Below are 22190 nucleotides of genomic sequence, written 5' to 3'. Positions count from 1 at the left end.
GCTTGTTTTCAAAAAGAAAGAGTGAGTTGAAATTTTTGTTTCCCGAAACATCACCCATCCCTACCCTTTTCTAAGATAAACAAAAAAAAAAATCAACTACTCATACAAGGGTGTGTTTGGTTGGGTTTCCAAATAAAAGTGCTTTTGCTACTAGAAAAGCCAAAAGCCACCAAAAGGATAGAACAAGAAGAGTGAGTTAATATCTTGAAAAAATATCATCAATTTATATGTCCTTTTAAAAAAAATAGATCAAGAAAAATACAAGTACTCATTCCAAATTTGGACATTGAACCCAAGTGGACAGCTTCGACAAAGAAACCCAAACCAATTAAGTTGCATTACACCTAGTTTTAAAAGGCTTACATTGATATTGGATGGTGAATCTAATAACATTCAATATAATCTATATATTGTGTTTTAGATATGACGATCTGGATCGAAAGACTTGACCTGATAACAATCCTAATTAAACTTACTTAAATTACATAATTAAATTAACTTAGATTAAATAAAATGAAGCTCTCGTTGGTTGCCCTTCACAAAAACAGCGACGTCCTGATAGTTCTGTCTGCCTACTTGCTCAATTTGCATATATATCTACCCTACACAACGCAATCCCTGCTGCGTTGTTTCAACATAGTTTACTTGGCAGGTCGTTGTTCATGACCGAAGCATCTTAAGTAATGGCACGCAACTTCCATGGCATTCGTAGGGAAGAAATACTGGGATAAGCACAGGCAGCGACGTCAAGGCAAATGAGCGCGCGCTGAGCTCGGCTACTAACTTATAGATTGATTATTAGTTGGGGCATCGCTTTTCCGGGCCCGCGGGCGCAGTGGGCTACAGCAACACTGAAATTAGCCGGCAATATATCAGGTGGGGACTCCGTCAATTTCCATTAGAAAAAGAAGCCGGCGATATACTTGACTCGACTCCATGACTTGATATCTTCCTCTAATACAATGTCTTTCTCTCCTGCTGCATCTCCAGTAGTGATTGTTGTGCATATATACACCACTGCACTACACACTGTCCTAGTGAACTCCCCAGAGTGAATCTTCTTTATCGTCTGTCCAAGGAGGAATCATGACGGTAAGCTTGGGTTTCTGTTGGCTCTAATATAAATCACTTGCCGATTATTTGACTCAAAACTTTTGATGAATGATGTCTGTGTTCACTACTCTCATATCCCTCGTCTCTGAAACTAAACCATATCGTCGTGTCGTGTCTTCGCAGATCGTAGAGATGCATGTGAACATGGACTGCGACGGCTGCGAGGGCAAGGTGAGGAGGGCCCTGGAAAAGCTCGAAGGTGCGTATATGTATGTAGTAGCACGAACGTGTTTCATGATCACCCACGCAATGCAAATCCACCAGGATTGTATGCTTGACTGCTCGATTCTCCTCTTCCTCCAGGAGTGCACCACGTAAGCATAGACAGGATGCACGGCAAGGTGACGGTCACGGGATCGGTGAGCCAGAAGAAGGCGCTCCGCGCGGCGCGGCGCACGGGCAGGCTCGCCGTGCTGTGGCCGTCCGCCTACAACCCGGCGTACCCCCAAGCCCGCGCGCAGCCGGCAGCCTACTACCAGTACCAGTACCAGTACCAGCACCAGCAGTACCAGGCCAAGCCCGCGCAGGCGCAGCAGCACCAGTACTACAGCAGCGTCCCGCGCGCCGGCAAGAACAGCGGCAGCGGCGTCCCGGCGGTGGCCAGCAGGAAGCCGGTGGCGCAGCAGTACCCCCAGGCCAAGGCCAGCTCCTACAACTACCGTGTCCACGGGTACTATGACTCCGAGCTTTACGGGAACTACCAGGAGCAGCCCGGCGAAGTAGTGCCAGCCGCCGTGCGGAACTACTTCAGTGACGAGAACCCGAGTGCTTGCTCGATCATGTAGTGATCCTCCATGAGCGAGATCGGTGGTGGATCGTTCCGGTGTCTGATTGATCATCGGCTTCTCTTGTTGTGTCTCGGTGTGTGTTTCCTGTATCTTGTATATTTGTATATATACAATACAGTCTTGTTTGTACAATACAGTACTGTAAATTCACTACGCCAAATTTACATATCACTGTCGGCCTCATCACTGCCGGATTTGTGAGAACCGGCAGTGACGTGTCTTCATTGTCGGTTATGAGCTTGAAAATAGGCTGGGCTAAAACCGACAGTGAAAGACCACATCACTGTCGGTTTGTGGCTTGAACCGATAGTGTTTTAGCGGGCACTCATCACTGTTAGTTTAAGCCAAGAGCCAACAGTGATTGAACTCTATCACTGTCGGTTCTAGCTAAGAACCGACGGTAATAAGCCTACAACATAAAAAGGCTACAGCCGTCCTCTCCTTCCTCCTCTCTTCTATCCCGAGAACAGAGGCGCGCGTTTGGACCCTTCCCTCCATTGTTGTGGCTGCTCTTCACCATGAAGCTAGTGCTTGAATTTTGAAGAATGGCTTGATATTTTTGCTTTAAGGTTAGTAACAAACATCGACTCCTTTGATTTTGTTGCTTAATTAGCTTCGTTTTGATGGCTACATTGCTTGATTCTCATTCTAGTTCTTTCTCTATTCTAGAGAGCACTTTTTCAATTGGACATTTGTGCCAGGCTCAAATTGTGGTGAATCCATCATCCAAAAGGTTGGTGTCTATGAACATATTTAAATTCCTAGCTAATTATTCCATGGTGGTCAAGATCATCATTATTAGTATGTGATGCTATAATTAGTTCTTAGAAGTAGAGTATAATAGTTGTTCTTCAATATTGTGAAATAATTATTTTTTACTATGATTTTCAATTTACAGGGCTAGGGCTACCAATTTTAATTTTCTAATAATTAGTGTACAATAATGTTTTCCAAAAATGGTACTTTTGAGCTATAATTGTTGTTCATGAAGCTCGATTTCTTATTAATTCTTTCTAATTACTGTCTTAGTATTTTTTTGTGTAGAGATGGATCGAGAGTGGATGCATCTGTCCCGAACGGACAAGCAGTACATGCATGGCGTCAGCCAATTTAGCACCGATGTCAAAGCCCATGCTGGGAATGGGAACACTGTCTTCTGCCCATGCAAAGATTGCAAGAATCATAGGAACTTTCGTCAAATTGAGTCTATACGATCGCACTTGATTACCAGGGGGTTCATGCCAAACTATATGATATGGACTATGCATGGCGAGGTTGGTGTGAATGTTCTATAGGAAAACGATGATGATGTGGACATACCTGACGTAGCCATCCACGATGCTGACGAGGAATTCGATGTCAACACGGAACCTATGGCCACAGTTAATAATGTGTTTAGGAACACACTAGCTGACGACACCGAGGATAACGATGGCATTTCTCAGCTGCTACGTAATGTAGAGACCGGATGTCTTAGCGAAAGACAACTGAGAAAACTAGAGAAATTAAGACAAGATGGCAAAACACTATTGTATAGGAATTGTCCAATGAGCGTAACCCTAAACCCCTCCAGAGTAATATAGGAGAGGCAGGGTCCTCTACTCGACATCATGTATTCAATACAATACACCAAAGACATAGGATGTAGGGTATTACGTCGATCAGATGGCCCGAACCTGTCTAAAATCGCTGTCTCTGCGCTTGTGTCACCATCCGGTTCCTGATTACGCGCATCCCCACCGACAAATCTACCATCACGGATGCCCCTCTGTGGCCTACCGAGCATATTCTGTCGACAGTGGCGCACCAGTAGGGGTATCGCTTGATCCCATGACGAGCCAGATGGACCCAAATCAACAGCGCGTTCTCGTCATCATCTCGTGGAGATCCATGCCGATCCACACGACGATTCATCGCTGGCTACATCAGCCCCTGCGATAGCAGATCTGATCTCGGAACCACCTCCGAGGTCGCCTTCACCAACACTCACCACCCGCCAGGTGTTCGCCGTCAACGCCGACCATATGACTCCATACGTCGCCAACTAGATGCTCCCGTCTAAAGCTAAGTCACGCTTTAATATTTTCCTAAATATTCTCCGATTCCGTATATTGCCTGATGTTTCTCTCCGAACTGTTTTCTTCCATGTTTGCTCTCCAAATGATTTTCCGAACCTCTGAACAGTCCTGTTGATGCTCGGACGCCTCCAGAGACGGCCCGTCTCCGGCTTCTCCCTACACATGCTACGGGCTCCGCCTCTGCGTTATGGTGGTCGACAGCGGCTCCTTGGTCACGCCTGTTCCTCCTACAACATGCACGGGCTCCGCGCTCGACGTTATGGCTATGGCTAGCTAGGGCTAAGACTCCTCTACACACTAACTGTTTGGGCGGTTTATATTAAACATAAATATTTTTGCTCGAACTGATCGCCGGGCTGCATACGCCATTTCATCACCTTGCTAATTTTTCTCCAGAGTTCATCTATTTTTACATCATGTACTACGACCCTTCTATATGTTTTGTATTGTAGGATTCATCGTCCAGGTGATCGGGCCACCTAGACTCAGACTTCTTCTCACGATCAACTGGTCGAACCGCTTGGTTCATGGACTCCGTCGCTGACCAGTTGATCGGACTGTTCGCCGGTCATTTTACTCAATGTTCACTTCGCCGCCGATCGTTGACCACTATTCACCGCTCAGTGCTTCATCACCAGCTACGCTGGTTACTCCTCAGCGCTCGGATTCTTTGTGCTCGAGGACTAAGTGGGCACACTTCACACACCGCACGGACGTCGTCAGCTATGTCGGTGCTCGGACCTCGCCGCCTATCCGGGGACTCATCGCTCCTCTGCTCGGTCATCGCCACAACGCTGGAGACCTCCTCGCTCCTCGGTGCTCGGACATCGCCGCCTACGCTAGGGACTCCTCGTTCCTCGGTGCTCGGACATCACCAGCGATGTCGGGGACTTCTCGCTCCTCGTGCTCGGTCATCGCCAGCGACACCAGGGACTCCTCGCTCCTCGGTGCTCGTCATCGCCAGCGACGCCGGGGACTCCTCAGTGCTCGGTCATCGCCAACGTGCCGGGGACTCCTCGCTCCTCGGTGCTCGGTCATCGCCAGTGACACCGGGGACCCTCGCTCCTCGGTGCTCGGTCATCGCCAGCGACGTCGAGACTCCTTGCTCCTCAGTGCTCGGTCATCACCAGCGATGCCGGGGACTTCCTCGCTCCTCGTGCTCGGTCATCGCCACGCGTCGGGACTCCTCGGTGCTCGGACATCACCAGCGACCCCGGGACTCCTCGCTCCTCGGTGCTCGCCATCGCCAGCGACGTCGGAGACTCCTCGCTCCTCGTGCTTGGACATCGCCAGCGACACTGGGACTCCTCGATCCTCGGTGCTCGGTCATCGCTAGCGACACCGGGGACTCCTTGGTGCTCGGTCCGCTAGCGACGCCGGGGACTCCTCGCTCCTCGGGCTCGGACATCGCCCACGACGCCAGGGCTCCTCTCTCCTCGGTTCCTCATCGCCATCGACGCCGGGGTCTCTCTCGCTCCTCGGTGCTCGGTCATCGCCAGCGACGCTGGGACTCCTCGCTCCTCTGCTCGGTGACTCGACATCGTCCAGAGACGCCGGGACTCCTCTCCTCGTCTGCTCGTCATCGCCAGCGATGCCGGGGACTCTCGCGCTCCTCGGTGCTCGGTCATCGCAAGCGTTGCCGGGGACTCCTCCTCGCTCCTCGATGCTCGGACATCGCCCACGACGTTGGCTCCTCACTCCTCCTCGGTGCTCGGTCATCGCCAGACGCCGGGGCTCCTCGGTGCTCGGTCATCGCCAGCGACGCCGGGGACCTCGCTCCTCGGTGCTCGGACATCGCCAGTGACGCCAGGGACTCCTCGCTCCTCGTGCTCGGTCATTACCAGCGACGCCGGGACTCCTCGCTCCTCAGTGCTCGGTCATCGCCAGCGACGCCGCTCCTCGCTCCCAGTGCTCGGTCATCGCCAGCGACGCCGGGGATTCCTCGCTCCTTAGTGCTCGGTCATCGCCAGCGACGCCGGGGACTCCTCGGTGCTCGGATCTTGCTACGTCTCGTCGGTGTGCTATCAAGCCGCTCCATGCTGTTCGGATTAGGGTGCTGATTTTGGGCACACGTCTGGGGTCTTGATACACGCATGTCAGACGACGTCGGCAAGCTTTCAGACTTCTTTTGACCCTGCTACTAGTTTCTTTATTCATCTTCCAGCAGGCTCGGGGACTAAGTGGGCACACTTCACCTTGCGGTGAATGTGCTTGTTCTCATCTCGAGGCTATGCCCGGGGACTGGCTGCCTACTCGGCTGGTCTTCTACTTTATGACCCTGGCACCCATATGACTACGTCACCTACTATCAGGCTCGGGGACAGCTGTGGGGGTATGGCCCCCCAAGACATGGGCCGCACCATCTGAGGTGGCCCAGCCCACAAGATCAAGGCGTGCACGGTGCTGCTCGGCATGCACCGCAAGACATTGTATAGCTAAATAGGCTACTTTACTTGTAACCCTACCCCTCCAGAGTATATAAGGAGAGGCAGGGGTCCTCTACTCAACATCATGTATTTAATACAATACACCAAAGACACAGGACGTAGGGTATTACGTTGATTAGACAGCCCGAACCTGTCTAAATCGTTGTCTCTGCGCCTTGTGTCACCATCTGGTTCCTGATTATGCACATCCCCACCGACAAATCTACCATCGTGGGATGCCCCTCGGTGGATTGCCGAGCATATTCTGTCGATAAATACTTACATGACTGTCTAGCATGTGCATTTGCACAGTGCCCCTGCATAAGTGATGGCTAGATACACCGTAGAAATTCTAGCATACTTCCCCTCTGATTGGTGGGACCATTTGTTCTGTTGAGAACTACAGTATTTACCAATTTCCTCCTTCTTTGTGGATTGTCTAGCCAGTCTGCATTTTTCTAATGCTCCCTTTGTTTGCTGATATGCGATATGTCTGGCCAAGCCAAGTGAACTGTGCTAAGCCATTTTGTTGGCCGGACGCTGGCCTTGATTGTCAGACGCTCTCATTCTTTTGAGACATGGACTATCCAACCACATTTATATATTATTTTCCTAAATTTTTCATAGTTTCTTGACTAATCTTTATGCCGTTTGTTTCCTTGAACCCTAGAACCTACTAGAACATGTCTAACACATCTTAACATATATATTAGTCTCAGTGATTGGGTTGTCATTGTTAGAGGCATATGTCATGGGCCTATCAGGCCTAAAGTGGCAGTATAGCCCATTAGTATTAGGGTTAGTCATCATCTAAATCACCAACACCACACTAAAATCACATACATAGACACATGATCCTTACACTTATCCAACTAAATTTATAATGGGCCGTTTCCAAAGAAGATTCAAATGGGTTTTTTGTGGATTGTGTCCCTAGAAGACCATGCCTATTTAACAGCATCATTGACTACTTTCTCACAGCCACAATCACTAGTAGAGAAAGAGGTTGTAGTCCCGGTTCTCAACCCCTTTAATCCCGGTTTTGGAACCGGGACTAAAGGTCTTGATTTTTAGTCCCGGTTCCTCCAACCGGGAGTAGAGGTGTTATTGGGTAAAAAAAAGTTACAGTTGTGGAGATTCAAACCTACGACTTCCCACTTTAGCTCTTACACGCATTACCATCTCACCTACCACCACACATCTAACTTAGATAAGATACGATTTCCTTTTAAATTCAGTTTGGAGACAACTTTAGTCCGGGTTGAGACATAAACCGGGACTAAAGGTACCTTTAGTCCTTTTAGTCCAGATTCGTGTCTCAAACCGGGACTAAAAGTCACACTTTTAGTCTGGGTTCATGTCTCAAACCGGGACTAAAGATTCTCACACTGACGTGCCTCTGACACACCTCGGTAACCGTTGGGCAGGGACCTTTAGTCCCGGGTGGAGCTACCAACTGGGACTAAATGTTTCTCTAGTCCCGGGCGCGAAAAATATCAGGACTAAAGCTAAATTTCGAAGTGGATCAAAAATCGTTTCTCTACTAATGAATATAAGTCCACACGACAGTCTAGGAGATCCAAATATCTTGCTTGTTTTCAAAAAGAAAGAGTGAGTTGAAATTTTTGTTTCCCGAAACATCACCCATCCCTACCCTTTTCTAAGATAAACAAAAAAATCAACTACTCATACAAGGGTGTGTTTGGTTGGGTTTCCAAATAAAAGTGCTTTTGCTACTAGAAAAGCCAAAAGCCACCAAAAGGATAGAACAAGAAGAGTGAGTTAATATCTTGAAAAATATCATCAATTTATATGTCCTTTTTAAAAAAAATAGATCAAGAAAAATACAAGTACTCATTCCAAATTTGGACATTGAACCCAAGTGGACAGCTTCGACAAAGAAACCCAAACCAATTAAGTTGCATTACACCTAGTTTTAAAAGGCTTACATTGATATTGGATGGTGAATCTAATAACATTCAATATAATCTATATATTGTGTTTTAGATATGACGATCTGGATCGAAAGACTTGACCTGATAACAATCCTAATTAAACTAACTTAAATTACATAATTAAATTAACTTAGATTAAATAAAATGAAGCTCTCGTTGGTTGCCCTTCACAAAAACAGCGACGTCCTGATAGTTCTGTCTGCCTACTTGCTCAATTTGCATATATATCTACCCTACACAACGCAATCCCTGCTGCGTTGTTTCAACATAGTTTACTTGGCAGGTCGTTGTTCGTGACCGAAGCATCTTAAGTAATGGCACGCAACTTCCATGGCATTCGTAGGTGCAGCAAGGGTTTTTGCTCCCGGTTGGGAAACCCCTTTAGTCCCGGTTTCCCAACCGGGAGCACCAATCCGGGACTAAAGGTACCCTCCTTTAGTCCCGGCTTGGCGCCCGGACTAAATGGGGACCTTTAGTCCCGGTTGGAAACACCAACCGGGACTAAAGGGGGGTCTCCAGGGTTGGCGTTCAACGCCACGCGGCAGGACTTTTAGTCCCGGTTGGTGTTACCAACCGGGACTAAAGGTCCCTCTTTTTTTTTCCTTTTTCTGGTTTCTATTTTTGGTTTCTTTTTTCATTTAATGATTAGTTAGTTTTGATATTAAAATATATTTTCGAATACGCTGCTAATAGTAATATATAATAGTAATATATATGTGTACTTCGCACGCGTAAGTTTTCGTTCGAACTTTGTACATAAATAACAAACGAATATACGCGTCCTTACTTTGTACACCATACTCTATATATATTACAAATGTTTGATATATAAATTGTTTAGGTCCTTAGGAATTCACTCCTCCAGATTTGGATTCCACGTTTCGTTCGGGTCATTGTAGAACTCGCCGTTGGGGTTGATGACCTGGTCATTGAAAAATCCTGCTATAGTCTCTCGAATTGCTTTAAGTTGGTCAAGTCGTATGACTCTTTTCCTCAACCATTCAGTCTTCAATAAAAGTTAAAGGAAAAAGTATTAATATATATATATATATATGTATGTGTATTGCTCATGTAATTACTTATACAAATGAGAGCAATAAAGAAATTGTAAATATACGATCGAAATAATATGAAGGAAAAAGTATTTATATACGTACTTTGAGACGCTCTTCAGGAGTTCTCTTTGAGTACGCCATGATGAACTCGCAAACATAGTATCCGCAGTAGTTGTTACCCTGCTCCTGCCTTAGAACCCACTTTTACGAAAAAAAATCAATTAGGGTGAATTGAAATCATCATATGGTGTTAATTGAATATAAATGTGTAGTTATAGTACTTACTTTGTGTGCGATTACATCCAGTGGCTCTTTGCAATGTTTTCATTTTTTGTTCCTCAATTAACCTTTTCCAAACCCTGCTCCCAATAAAATAAAAAAATAATTTAACCTTTAATAATTGTTGAGAGATCGGCGCCATTATATATATATATATATATATATATGTTGTTATAGAGAAACTAAATTAATTACCCTTGTATAATATCTATCATGTCTTGATACTCCGTTTGTGATTTCTCAACGAGTCTAAGATTTTCAATCTACTATTGGCCATATCGATGACCATCAATATCCAGTGATTGCTGCATAAACATATATATATATATATATATATATATGTGTGTGTGTGTGTGAGAGAGAGGTAACTAGCTAGTAAGGAAATATTGATGTCCCATATATATGATCGACATTAATTACTTATAATAACACTCACTTGAAGTTGTAGGGGAAGAGTATCTCCTTCTTGTCGCGTTGGTTCACTAAGAAATTCATGAGATTTCTCTCAGGTTCTGGCTTATAATCCTTCGGGGGGTTAGGGTGTTTGAATACGACATACGGATCAACGAACCCAACATCATTATCCTTTCTCTTTCTAAGTTCTGTCATCTCATATCTGCATACATGAAAATAGTGAATATATATTGTGAATATATAATAAAGAAATTGTGAATATAGTAGAAAATAATCACACTTACAGACAATAGCAGCTAACGAGACTTTTGTCGAGAGAGTCCAGGTGGCATAGTTGGTGTAATTCTGGAAGCTCGACATAGATAATGTCATTGCCACGGAAGTAATGGTGGTTTCTAATTCTGACAGAAATATAGATTTGTCCCGCAGCAGACGCCGACATGTACCACTCGTTTAGCAGGTACATTTGCGTACCCAGTTCATCTAATTTCTCTGGGTTGTATAGACTCTGGCCTGCTACAAACTTCTTGTAAGGATCCACTTCCGGAGCAGATGGTCCTTCAGCGAGCACTTGGGCAAGGTTCAAACCAGTGTCGTGATAAAACTGAAGCAACGACTCATAGCCGCCTACCTCCTCCATTAAGTTTAAGTTTGAACCATATTCGTTAGGAACGACAAGGGGGGGGATTGATTGTTGCGATTGTTGTCCGAGTTGTGCAACACCTTTCCCTACTGTCTTCTTTTTTTGCGCCGCCTCATATGACTTGGTGAGAGAGCGGTCATAGTCCGATATCGGTTGTTTCGCGGCGCTCTTAAGAGAATCCCGTTTTTTTTGTTCCACCTTCTTTCTTAGCTGATCCGGAGGTAGGTAGAAGTATGATTTCTCCGGGTTGTCCCTCGCTCGTTGTGCCTGTTTTACACCTTCAAAGAAATCATGCACATCTTTTTGTACTGCATCCTTTAATTCCTGATCACTTTTCTCATAAGATAGTTTTTGGGGAACTGGATGAGTACTTGCTTTCTGCTTCTTTGCCGACGGGCGGGGCAACGGCTTCGTTTGCGGGGCGGACCTCTTAGGGGCTGGCTTCCTTGGAGGCGGGGGAGGCGTTGGAGACCGCCTTGGAGGCAGTGCAGACTTTGGAGGCGGCGGAGGCGTTGGAGACCTCGGCGGAGGAGTTGTGGACTTCCTTGGAGGCGGCGGAGGAGTTGGAGATGGTGGGGATGCAGCAGTGCCTTCGAAGGCGTCATCATTGCCCTGAGCACTATGATGGTCGGGAGAAGCAACAACTGGACTTAGGTTGGCGGAGGCCCTGCTTTGTGAGTACAAAAAATAATGAGATATAAGTAAATGCTTATTATTAGTCATGCCCATAGAAAATTATCAAAAAAATGTTTTGTTAACTTTTGTCCGCACCTAATGTCTGCTGGCGGTGGAGCAGACGCCCCAGGGATAATGATGTAGCGCTTGCGCCATAGTATATATGCCTTCTCTGCTTCTCCTAGAGTCTTCTCTCCATCACCTCCAGGAATGTCAAGAACTAGATCCTCATAACCTTTGCTCACTTGGTCCACTGCAACCCTAGCATATCCAGGTTGTATTGGTGCCCCATGGATTCTTGGTGTCTTGGTAGGGTCTGGAGGAGTAAAAACACCGACAGCGACCTTGATTGTGTCATTCCCCCTTGGAACATGTAGCTCAATTGATGTCATTGGAATAGTGACATCATCCACGGGGAAGCGCAGCGCTGCGTCATCTTGCTTTGGCAGCTCAGTGGAAGCGCAGCTGCTTTTCAACTGACCAGGAGGGCTAATATTAACATTCATTCCTGGCTCTGATGCCTGCCTCTGAGCACTCATTGCTATCTGCACTTGCTTTCTGATTTCTTCCTGCATTCTTGCTTCCATTGCTTTTTCTCGCTCCTTTGCTTCAAGCACCATTTCCTCCAACACTGCCACCCGCGCTGCTTGCTCCTCCTTGCTTCTCTGGCGGCTTCGGTAGGTTTCCCTGTCATCAGGAAAACCATGAACCCATGGAGTGTTGCGTCCTAAGCCTCTGGTTCGGCCAGTGTGTTCAGCAGTCCCGATGGCATACGTCAGCTCATCCTTCTCTCTATTGGGCTTGAACGCACCAATCTCTTTGGCTTCTATAGCAAAAGCCAATCGGCGTGCTGCTGTTTCGAGTTTTGGCCCATACACTGCTCGACCGGTCTGTGGGTCGAGTCTTCCCCCATGACCGAAAAACCAATTCTTCGAGCGTAGGGGCCACTTGGCTGATTCTGGTTCGATCCCCTTGGCAATAATGTCCGCTTCCATTTTTTGCCACTTCGAAATGGCAGTATCGTAGCCACCTGATCCCATGTCATGGTGGTATACCTTTTTTCGGGCATTCTCTTGGTTCCTTCTCACCCGTGCCTCACCCTCTTCTGATGTCTTGTACTGTACGAAAGCATTCCAATAGGCCCTCTGTTTCGAGATCGGGCCCTTAGCAGTAACCCAATTCGGCGTTTCGTTCTTCTTGATGTATGTGTTGTATAGGTATTTCTTCCAAGTCTGGAATTGTGTGGCCATCTTCTTCATAGCCCACGATCGAACTAGCTCCTTCAATTCATCATCGTTGATATCATCATAATCATCCGCTTGCAACGTGAAATGGGCAAGGATATCATTCCAGAGCAAATTCTTGTCAACATCAGGGACAAAACTAACATCAGGCTCGTTGATCTTTTTCTTCCATTCACGGATACTGATCGGAATTCTGTCCCTTACAAGGTACCCACAGTGTTCCATGAATTTCCTTTTATGTGGACCAAGTGGTTCGCCTGTCTCGATCTTGAATTCCGATATTATGTACCGGCCCTCCAGTGGTTTCTTCGGTCCTCGAACATTTTTGCTCTTCGCCGTTGTGGTCACCGATCCAGAGGGCTACATATAAAAAAATAATAAATAAATATCTTTTGTACACAGAAATATATACAATATTCCACATATAATATATATTTAGTATATATACCTCGCCTGTATTTTCTTGCAAAACATTTTCTTGCTCATTTTCAAGAGCTAGATATTGACTTCCGTCATCAACATCCTGCGCATCACCTCCAGCAATAATATTCATCATTTCTTCATCCATGTTGTCTCCCGGGGCAGCCATATCTAACAAATTTAACAAAATCTAAGTCACATATATAAACAAGTCATATATATAAACAATTCATATATGTAAACAAGTCATATATGTACAATTCGCCCTAGCGAGAACGACAATTCGCCCTAGCGAGAACGACGATTCGCCGTAGCTAGAACGACAATTCGCCCTAGCGAGAAGGAAAAATCGCCCTAGCGAGAACGACGAATTCGCCCTAGCGAGAACGACGAATTCGCCCTAGCGAGAAGGGCGAATCGTCGTTCTCGCTGGGCGAATTTGTCGTTCTCGCTAGGGCGAATCGTTGTTCTCGCTAGGGCGAATCGTCGTTCTCGCTAGGGCGAATCGTCGTTCGTCGCTAGGACGAATCGCGGACGTATGTTGCTACGCATATACAACACAACGGGGCGGCGTTGCTCCGCATATACAACAACAGGGCGGCGTTGCTCCGCATATACAACAACGGGGCGGCGTTGCTCCGCATATACAACAACGGGGCGGCGTTGCTCCGCAGTTACAACATACACTGCATACACACAAGTCATATACCATACACACAATACAAGTCATATACCGTGTGCTCGGCGGTGAGCTTCAGGTGGGCGTCGGGGCGGTGATGGCCGAGCGTCGAGGGTCGGCGTAGGGTCGGCGGCGTAGTGGCAGTGGGGGCGGCGTAGGGTCGGCGGCATAGGGTCGGCGTAGGGCCGTCGATCCGGGGCGGTGTCGTGTGGCGTAGGGTCGGGCGCCGGTGGGCCGAACCGGTGGGGTCGGGGCCGGCGCGAGGTGGAGGAGGGGCGCCGGTGGCGCGAGGTCGAGGAGGGGCGCCGGGGCCCGATGGCCGAGCGGTGGGGGTCGGGGGCCGGCGTCGGGGCCCGGTGGGCCGAGCCGTGGGGGTCGGGGGCCGGCGAGGTCGAGGAGGGCGCCGGGGCCCGATGGCCGAGCGGTGGGGGTCGGGGGCCGGCGTCGGCGCCGGTGGGCCGAGCCGGAGGTGTCGGGGCCGGCGCGAGGTCGAGGAGGGGCGCCGGTGTCGTCGAGGTGGGCCGTCGGCGAGGTGGCGTGCGGGCGAGGTGCGGCGTCGGCGTCGGCGGCGGTAGACTTAGGGCAGTGGGGAGGAGGAAGAAGAGGGGCCGGGCGGGCGCTTATATAGGTGGAGAACCTTTAGTCCCGGGCTCAACCACCAGCCGGGACTAAAGGTCCTTTAGTCCCGGGCGTTCACAGGGCCCGGGACTAAAGGTGGAGAACCTTTAGTCCCGGGCTCAACCACCAGCCGGGACTAAAGGTCCTTTAGTCCCGGGCGTTAACAGGGCCCGGGACTAAAGGTGTTTTGGCGGGCAACAAACATGCAGTTTCACTGCCCGCCAATTCATTAGGATTTTATTTTGCTTTATTAAATACAATTGATAAAATGTTTGTTAAATGCACAGAAAATTAAATACAAGGCATAAAAATGTTTTAAAAAAAATATAGATTCTATTTTGCTTTATTGTACACAGCAAAATTCTGTGACCTAAAGTTTTAATTTTTTTTAACAAGTTTTAAAACATAATATTGTGTTTAAATTACTATTTCGATAATGCAAAAATATAATGTTTAATTAAATTCAGAAAAACTCTTGTGTTTCGACTGGAAATTTGTTTTCACATCATTTGAACGTGACATTATCCCACCATCAAACATAAATTTGTTTTCACATCATTTCAACGCGACATAATCCCAACATCAAACATAAATTTGTTTTCACATCGTTTCAACGTGACATAACCCCACATTCAAACATAAATTCACAATTATTACATAATATCTCAAATACACACTATTGAACATCAATATATATATATCAAGCGGGCACAGTAGTGAACTTCTTCTTGACGTATGTCCCTTGGTTATGATCGCGCCGTAACCATGGAGTGTCCTCATCAGTTTAGCTGGATGCTAGGGTCTTTGTTCACTGTGAAGGGTGAAATTCGGTCATCCTTTTCATAATCTTCTGACATGTCTGACTTGTCTTCGATTCCGACGATGTTTCTTTTTCCTGAAAGAACTATGTGGCGCTTTGGCTCATCATTGATTGGGTGGTTGTCGTTTTTCCCTCTCTTCGGTTTTGTAGACATATCCTTGACATAGAACACCTGAGTCACATCCTTCGCAAGGACAAACGGTTCGCCTTTGTACCCAATATTGTTGAGGTCCACTGTTGTCATTCCATACTGGTTGTCGACTACTACGCCGCCTCCAGTCGTCTTTACCCACTGGCACTTGAACAAAGGTACCTTAAAATGAGATGCATAGTCCAGTTCCCATATCTCCTCTATGCGGCCATAATATGTTTGCTTGTTCCCACTAGGGTCGGTGGCATCTATGCGGACACCACTGTTCTGGTTGGTGCTCCTTTTATCTTGTGCTACTGTGTAAAATGTATTCCCATTTATCTCGTACCCTTTGTATGTGAGGATATGCCACGATGGCTGTCTAGCCAACAAATACAACTCCTCATCAATACTCTCATCACCCTGACATTCTTTTCAGCAACCAGTCGCTGAAAGTTTCCATGTGCTGACGCGTAATCCATGCTTCAGACTTCCCTGAGAACTCAGATCGGAGGAGGTTCTTGTGTGTCTCGATATACGGATCTACCAAGGCGGAGTTCTGTAGAACTGTGTAGTGTGCTTTATTGAAATAATCATCACCCTTACCAATATATGTTTTCTTCCCTAGTGTCCCCTTTCCACTTAGTCTCCCCTCGTGTCGCGATTCAGGAACACCAATCGGGTTAATATCGGGAATGAAGTCAACACAGAACTCAATGACCTCCTCTGTTCCGTAGCCCTTGACGATGCTTCCTTCTGGCCGAGCACGGTTATGAACATATTTTTTCAGGACTCCCATAAACCTCTCAAAGGGGAACATGTTGTGTAGGAACACAGGACCGAGAATAGTAATCTCCTTGACCAGATGAACTAGGAGGTGTGTCATGATATCAAAGAAGGAAGGAGGGAACACCAACTCAAAGCTGACAAGACATTGAACCACATCATTCTGTAGTTTCGCTAGATCCGTTGGATCGATTGCCTTCTGAGAAATTGCATTGAGGAATGCACATAGCTTCACGGTGGCTAGACGTACATTTGGCGGTAGAATTCCTCTTAATGCAACTGAAAGCAATTGAGTCATGAGCACGTGGCAGTCATGGGACTTTAAGTGTCCAAATTTCTTCTCTGGCACATTTATTATACCCTTTATATTCGAGGAGAATCCAGACGGTACCTTAATGCTATCTAGGCATTCAAACAAGCTGTCCTTCTCTTCTTTGCTAAGAGTGTAGCTGGCAGGACTTAAGTACTGGCGTCCATCATCTGTCTTCTCTGGATGCAGGTTGTCTCGTTCTTTCAAACACCGCAGGTCCTGTCGTGCTTCAATTGTGTCCTTAGGCTTCCCATACACTGCCCATGAAGCCTAGCAGGTTCACACAAAGATTCTTCATCAGGTGCATCACGTCGATCGCGCTGCGGACCTCTAGGACTTGCCAATAGGGTAGCTCCCAAAATATGGACTTCTTCTTCCACATGGGTGCGTGACCGTTGGCGTCCTTCGAAATAGGTTGGCTGCCAGGTCCCTTTCCAAATATTACTTTCACATCATTGACCATATCGAGGACGTCCTCACCAGTTCGGTTGCGAGGCTTGGTCTGGTGGTCTGCCTTACCTTTAAAATGCTTGCCTTTCTTTCTTACGGGGTGATTTGCAGGAAGAAATCATCGATGCCCAAGGTACACGACCTTGCGACACTTTTTCAAGAATATACCTTTCATGTCACCGAAACAGTGCGTGCATGCATTATATCCCTTGTTTGATTGTCCTGAAAGATTACTTAGAGCTGGCCAATCATTGATTGTTACGAACAACAATGCTCGCAGGTCAAAGTGCTCCTGCTTGTGCTCATCCCACACGCGTACACCTAGCTTGTTCCACAAAAGTAGAAGTTCTTCAACTAGTGGCCTCAGGTACACATCGATGTCATTGCCAGGTTGCTTTGGGCCTTGGATGAGCACCGGCATCATAATAAACTTACGCTTCATGCATAACCAGGGAGGAAGGTTGTAGATACATAGAGTAACAGGCCAAGTGCTGTGACTACTGCTCTGCTCCCCGAAAGGATTCATACCATCCGTACTTAAAGCAAACCTTAAGTTTCTTGCGTCACTTGCAAACTCGGGGAATTCTCTATCGATTGCTCTCCACTGGGACCCATCAGCAGGGTGTCTCAACATATTGTCTACCTTACGGTCTTCTTTGTGCCATCGCAACAACTTTGCATGGTCTCTGTTTCTAAAAAGACGTTTCAAGCGTGGTATTATAGGAGCATACCACATAACCTTGGCAGGGATTTTCTTCTTGGGACGTTCGCCCTCAACATCACCAGGGTCATCTCGCCTGATCTTATACCGCGACGCGTGACATACAGGGCATGCATCCAACTTCTCGTACTCCGTGCCATGGTAGAGGATGCAGTCATTAGGGCATGCATGTATCTTCTGGATTTCTAATCCTAAAGGGCAGACTACCTGTTTTGCTTCGTACGTAGTGCTGGGCAATTCGTTATCCTTCGGAAGCATCTTCTTTTGGATTTTTAGCAACTCCGCGAATCCCTTGTCAGATACACCATTCTTTGCCTTCCATTGCAGCAATTCCAATGTGGTACCTAACTTTTTCTGCCCCGCATCACAAGTTGGGTATAGCAATTTCTTGTGATCCTCTAGCATGCGGTCGAACTTGATCTTCTCCTTTTCACTTTCGCATTCTCTTTGTGCGTCACGAATGGCCTGACCAAGATCGTCAGCGGGCTCCTCCTCTGCCCCCTGCCTCTTCTTCAGCGGGTTTCTCCTTTGCCCCCACCTCTTCTTCAGCTTCCCCCATTGCAGTATCATTGAAGGCACCATATTCAGCAAAAATGTCATCATCGCCCCATTGTTCTTCTTCACCTTCTTCCATTAAAACTCTGGTTTCTCCGTGCTTCGTCCAACAAATATAGTTTGCCATGAAACCCGACTTGAACAAGTGTGAATGAAGAGTCTTTGAGTTAGCATATTCCATCGTATTCTTACATACGGCACATGGGCAGCACATGAAACCATCGCGTTTGTTTGCCTCGGCCGCACGTAACAAAGAATGCACGCCGTCCATGAACTCTTGTGAGCGACGATCAGCATTGTACATCCAATGCCGACTCATCTGCATTACATGACATAAATACCAGTATTAAAACCTAGAACATAATTAGTTAACTATACAACATGCATACCACCACAAAAGCTATAAATTTAAGAAAGCCTCGCTACAATGTAGACAATCCCAACTACCACTATAAACACTAAAGCTAAAATGCACTTCAGCAGAACAAGGATTTCGCGACCAATCTCAACTAAAACAAACAGATCTCCCGTTTGTTCAACATCTTTGGGCTTCTTTGGCTGGATCACTGCATCATTAGCCACCATATCTGCCTGTTGTGCAAGATATTTTTGCACGAGTTCAACATATTCTTCCTCCCAGTAGAAGCCTGAACATCCAGTGCCATCCCACTAAATTAAAACATAAATTAGAACTTTAATCACAACCATCATGAAAATAGGTATAAACTAACCATAGTCATTAAATACGATAAAATAACTCACATTGCGATCCGGACACTTGTAGAAAATGCGACCCTTGTTCGGACCCTCCTTCTTCACTCGGTACTCCATCACAATCTTCGTCTCATCACAACACTTGCCGCATGCAATGAGTGGGAGGCCTGGCCTAAGTCGCTTTGGGAACCCATGAGAGGCCGAGGACCCGAAGCAGTTGCCATCTACTCTCTATACTCATTTTTTAATACACTATAAATTTCTCATTTTATAATCAAATAAAATTAAAAAAACTCTAAAATTCTCTATATCTCTAAACAATGAAGTGTGCTATGCATGCTACAAATGAACAGGTGAATACTAGTTTTTAATAGCTACTTTAACCTTCCTTAATGTAAATATGCAAACTTTAAGTGATTTTGAGCTCAAATTGCTTACAAATGAAAAAAACCACAATAAAGAACCATATATATATAATTATATATAGTGAACAAAATGAGATAAGACAATGATGAAACATGAGAGTTTGAAGTTGGTAACCTTTAGAACCGAAGAATCGATGGAGGAATCGAAGAAATCGATGGAGAATCGAAGAAGAATGGATGGAATGAGCGAGAACACTGAGCTCTCGGGCAGGCTCGGGGAGGAAGAAGCCGGCCGGTATATATAGGGTGGACCTTTAGTCCCAGTTGGTGGACCCGACCGGGACTAAAGGTATGTTTTCAGCCATGGGCCATGCCACCAGCCGGGACAAGAGATTTACTCCCGGTTGGATCCACCAACCGGGAGTAAAGGTCGACCTTTAGTCCCGGTTGGTGTATCCAACCGGGACTAAAGGTCCCCTGCCACAACGACCTGGCGCAGGAGCCGTTGGGCAGGGACCTTTAGTCCCGGTTGGATCCACCAACCGGGACTAAAGGTCTCTCTAGTCCCGGGCGCAAAAAATGCCGGGACTAGAGCCTGATTTGGCCCTTGGATCAAAGGTCTGTTCTCTACTCAATGTTCACTTCGCCGCCGATCAGTTGACCAGACTATTCGCCGCTCGTGCTTCATCACCAGCTACGCTGGTTACTCCTCAGCGCTCGGATTCTTTGTGCTCGAGGACTAAGTGGGCACACTTCACCGCACGGACATCGTCAGCTATGTCGGTGCTCGGACATCGCCGCCTATGCCGGGGACTCATCGCTCCTCGGTGCTCGGTCATCGCCAGCGATGCTGGAGACTCCTCGCTCCTCAGTGCTCGGACATCGCCGCCTACGCTAGGGACTCCTCGTTCCTCAGTGCTCGGACATCACCAGTGATGTCGGGGACTCCTTGTTCCTCGGTGCTCGGTCATCGCCAGCGACACCGGGGACTCCTCGCTCCTCGGTGCTCGGTCATCGCCAGCGACGCCGGGGACTCCTCAGTGCTCGGTCATCGCCAACGACGCCGGGGACTCCTCGCTCCTCGGTGCTCAGTCATCGCCAGTGACACTGGGGACTCGTCGCTCCTTGATGCTCGGTCATCGCCAGCGACACCGAGGACTCCTTGCTCCTCAGTGCTCGGTCATCGCCAGCGACGCTGGGGACTCCTCGCTCCTCGGTGCTCGGTCATCGCCAGCAACGCCGGGGACTCCTCGCTCCTCGGTGCTCAGACATCACCAGCGACACCGGGGACTCCTCGCTCCTCGGTGCTCGGCCATCGCCAGCGACGTCAGAGACTCCTCGCTCCTCGGTGCTTGGACATCGCCAGCGACGCTGGGGACTCCTCGCTCCTCGGTGCTCGGTCATCGCTAGCGACACCGGGGACTCCTCGGTGCTCGGTCATCGCTAGCGACGCCGGGGACTCCTCGCTCCTCGGTGCTCGGACATCGCCCACGACGCCGGGGGCTCCTCGCTCCTCGGTGCTCGGTCATCGCCAGCGACGCCGGGGTCTCCTCGCTCCTCGGTGCTCGGTCATCGCCAGCGACGCCGGGGACTCCTCGCTCCTCGGTGCTCGAACATCGCCAGTGACGCCGGGGACTCCTCGCTCCTCGGTGCTCGGTCATCACCAGCGACGCCGGGGACTCCTTGCTCCTCGGTGCTCGGTCATCGCCAGCGTTGCCTGGGACTCCTCGCTCCTCGATGCTCGGACATCGCCCACGACGCCGGGGGCTCCTCGCTCCTCGGTGCTCGGTCATCGCCAGCGACGCCGGGGTCTCCTCGGTGCTCGGTCATCGCCAGCGACGCCGGGGACTCCTCGCTCCTCGGTGCTCAGACATCGCCAGTGACGCCAGGGACTCCTCGCTCCTCGGTGCTCGGTCATCGCCAGTGACGCCGGGGACTCCTCGCTCCTCGGTGCTCGGTCATCGCCAGCGACGCCGGGGACTCCTCGCTCCTCAGTGCTCGGTCATCGCCAGCGACGCCGGGGATTCCTTGCTCCTTAGTGCTCGGTCATCGCCAGCGACGCCGGGGACTCCTCGGTGCTCGGATCTTGCTACGTCTCGTCGGTGTGCTATCAAGCCGCTCCATGCTGTTCGGATCAGGGTGCTGATTTTGGGCAGCACGTCTGGGGTCTTGATACGCGCATGTCAGACGACGTCGGCAAGCTTTCAAACTTCTTTGACCCTGCTACTAGTTTCATTTTCATCTTCCAGCAGGCTCGGGGACTAAGTGGGCACACTTCACCTTGCGGTGAATGTGCTTGTTCTCATCTCGAGGCTATGCCCGGGGACTGGCTGCCTGCTCGGCTGGTCTTCTACTTTATGACCCTGGCACCATATGACTACGTCACCTACTATCAGGCTCGGGGACAGCTGTGGGGGTATGGCCCCCCAAGACATAGGCCGCACCATCTGAGGTGGCCCAGCCCACAAGATCAAGGCGTGCACGGTGCTGCTCGGCGTGCACCACAAGACATTGTATAGCCAAATATGCTACTTTACTTGTAACCCTACCCCTCCAGAGTATATAAGGAGAGGCAGGGGTCCTCTACTCGACATCATGTATTTAATACAATACACCAAAGACACAGGACGTAGGGTATTACGTTGATTAGACAGCCCGAACCTGTCTAAATCGCTGTCTCTGCGCCTTGTGGCACCATCTGGTTGCTGATTACGCACATCCCCACCGACAAATCTACCATCGCGGGATGCCCCTCGGTGGACTGCCGAGCATATTCTGTCGATAAATACTTACATGACTGTCTAGCATGTGCATTTGCACAGTGCCCCTGCATAAGTGATGGCTAGATAACACCGTAGAAATTCTAGCATACTTCCCCTCTGATTGGTGGGACCATTTGTTCTGTTGAGAACTACAGTATTTACCAATTTCCTCCTTCTTTGTGGATTGTCT

The 22190-nt window shown here is 48.2% G+C and overlaps 1 protein-coding gene across 2 annotated transcripts; it reads left to right on the top strand.

Moving 5' to 3' along the window:
* The first annotated feature begins 871 nt into the window (after nucleotides 1–871).
* On the top strand, nucleotides 872–2137 carry LOC136529608 (heavy metal-associated isoprenylated plant protein 29-like). 2 transcript variants are annotated; one of them, XM_066522685.1, is made up of 3 exons: nucleotides 872–1092; nucleotides 1237–1312; nucleotides 1417–2131. In XM_066522685.1, exons 1-3 carry the CDS (start codon nucleotides 1087–1089, stop codon nucleotides 1896–1898), a joined length of 564 nt encoding a protein of 187 aa, XP_066378782.1. In that variant the 5' UTR covers nucleotides 872–1086; the 3' UTR covers nucleotides 1899–2131. The 2 variants fall into 2 exon arrangements, with proteins under 2 accessions (XP_066378782.1, XP_066378783.1); XM_066522686.1 differs by lacking the exon at nucleotides 872–1092 and having other exon boundaries at nucleotides 1237–1322; nucleotides 1417–2137.
* The last annotated feature ends 20053 nt before the right edge of the window (nucleotides 2138–22190 follow it).

Source organism: Miscanthus floridulus, chromosome 19 (genome assembly GCF_019320115.1).
Source record: "Miscanthus floridulus cultivar M001 chromosome 19, ASM1932011v1, whole genome shotgun sequence".
In the NCBI taxonomy this organism is placed as follows: domain Eukaryota; kingdom Viridiplantae; phylum Streptophyta; class Magnoliopsida; order Poales; family Poaceae; genus Miscanthus; species Miscanthus floridulus.
The sequence above is the reverse complement of the archived record's forward strand: the minus strand, read 5'-3'. Positions and strand labels throughout refer to the sequence as shown.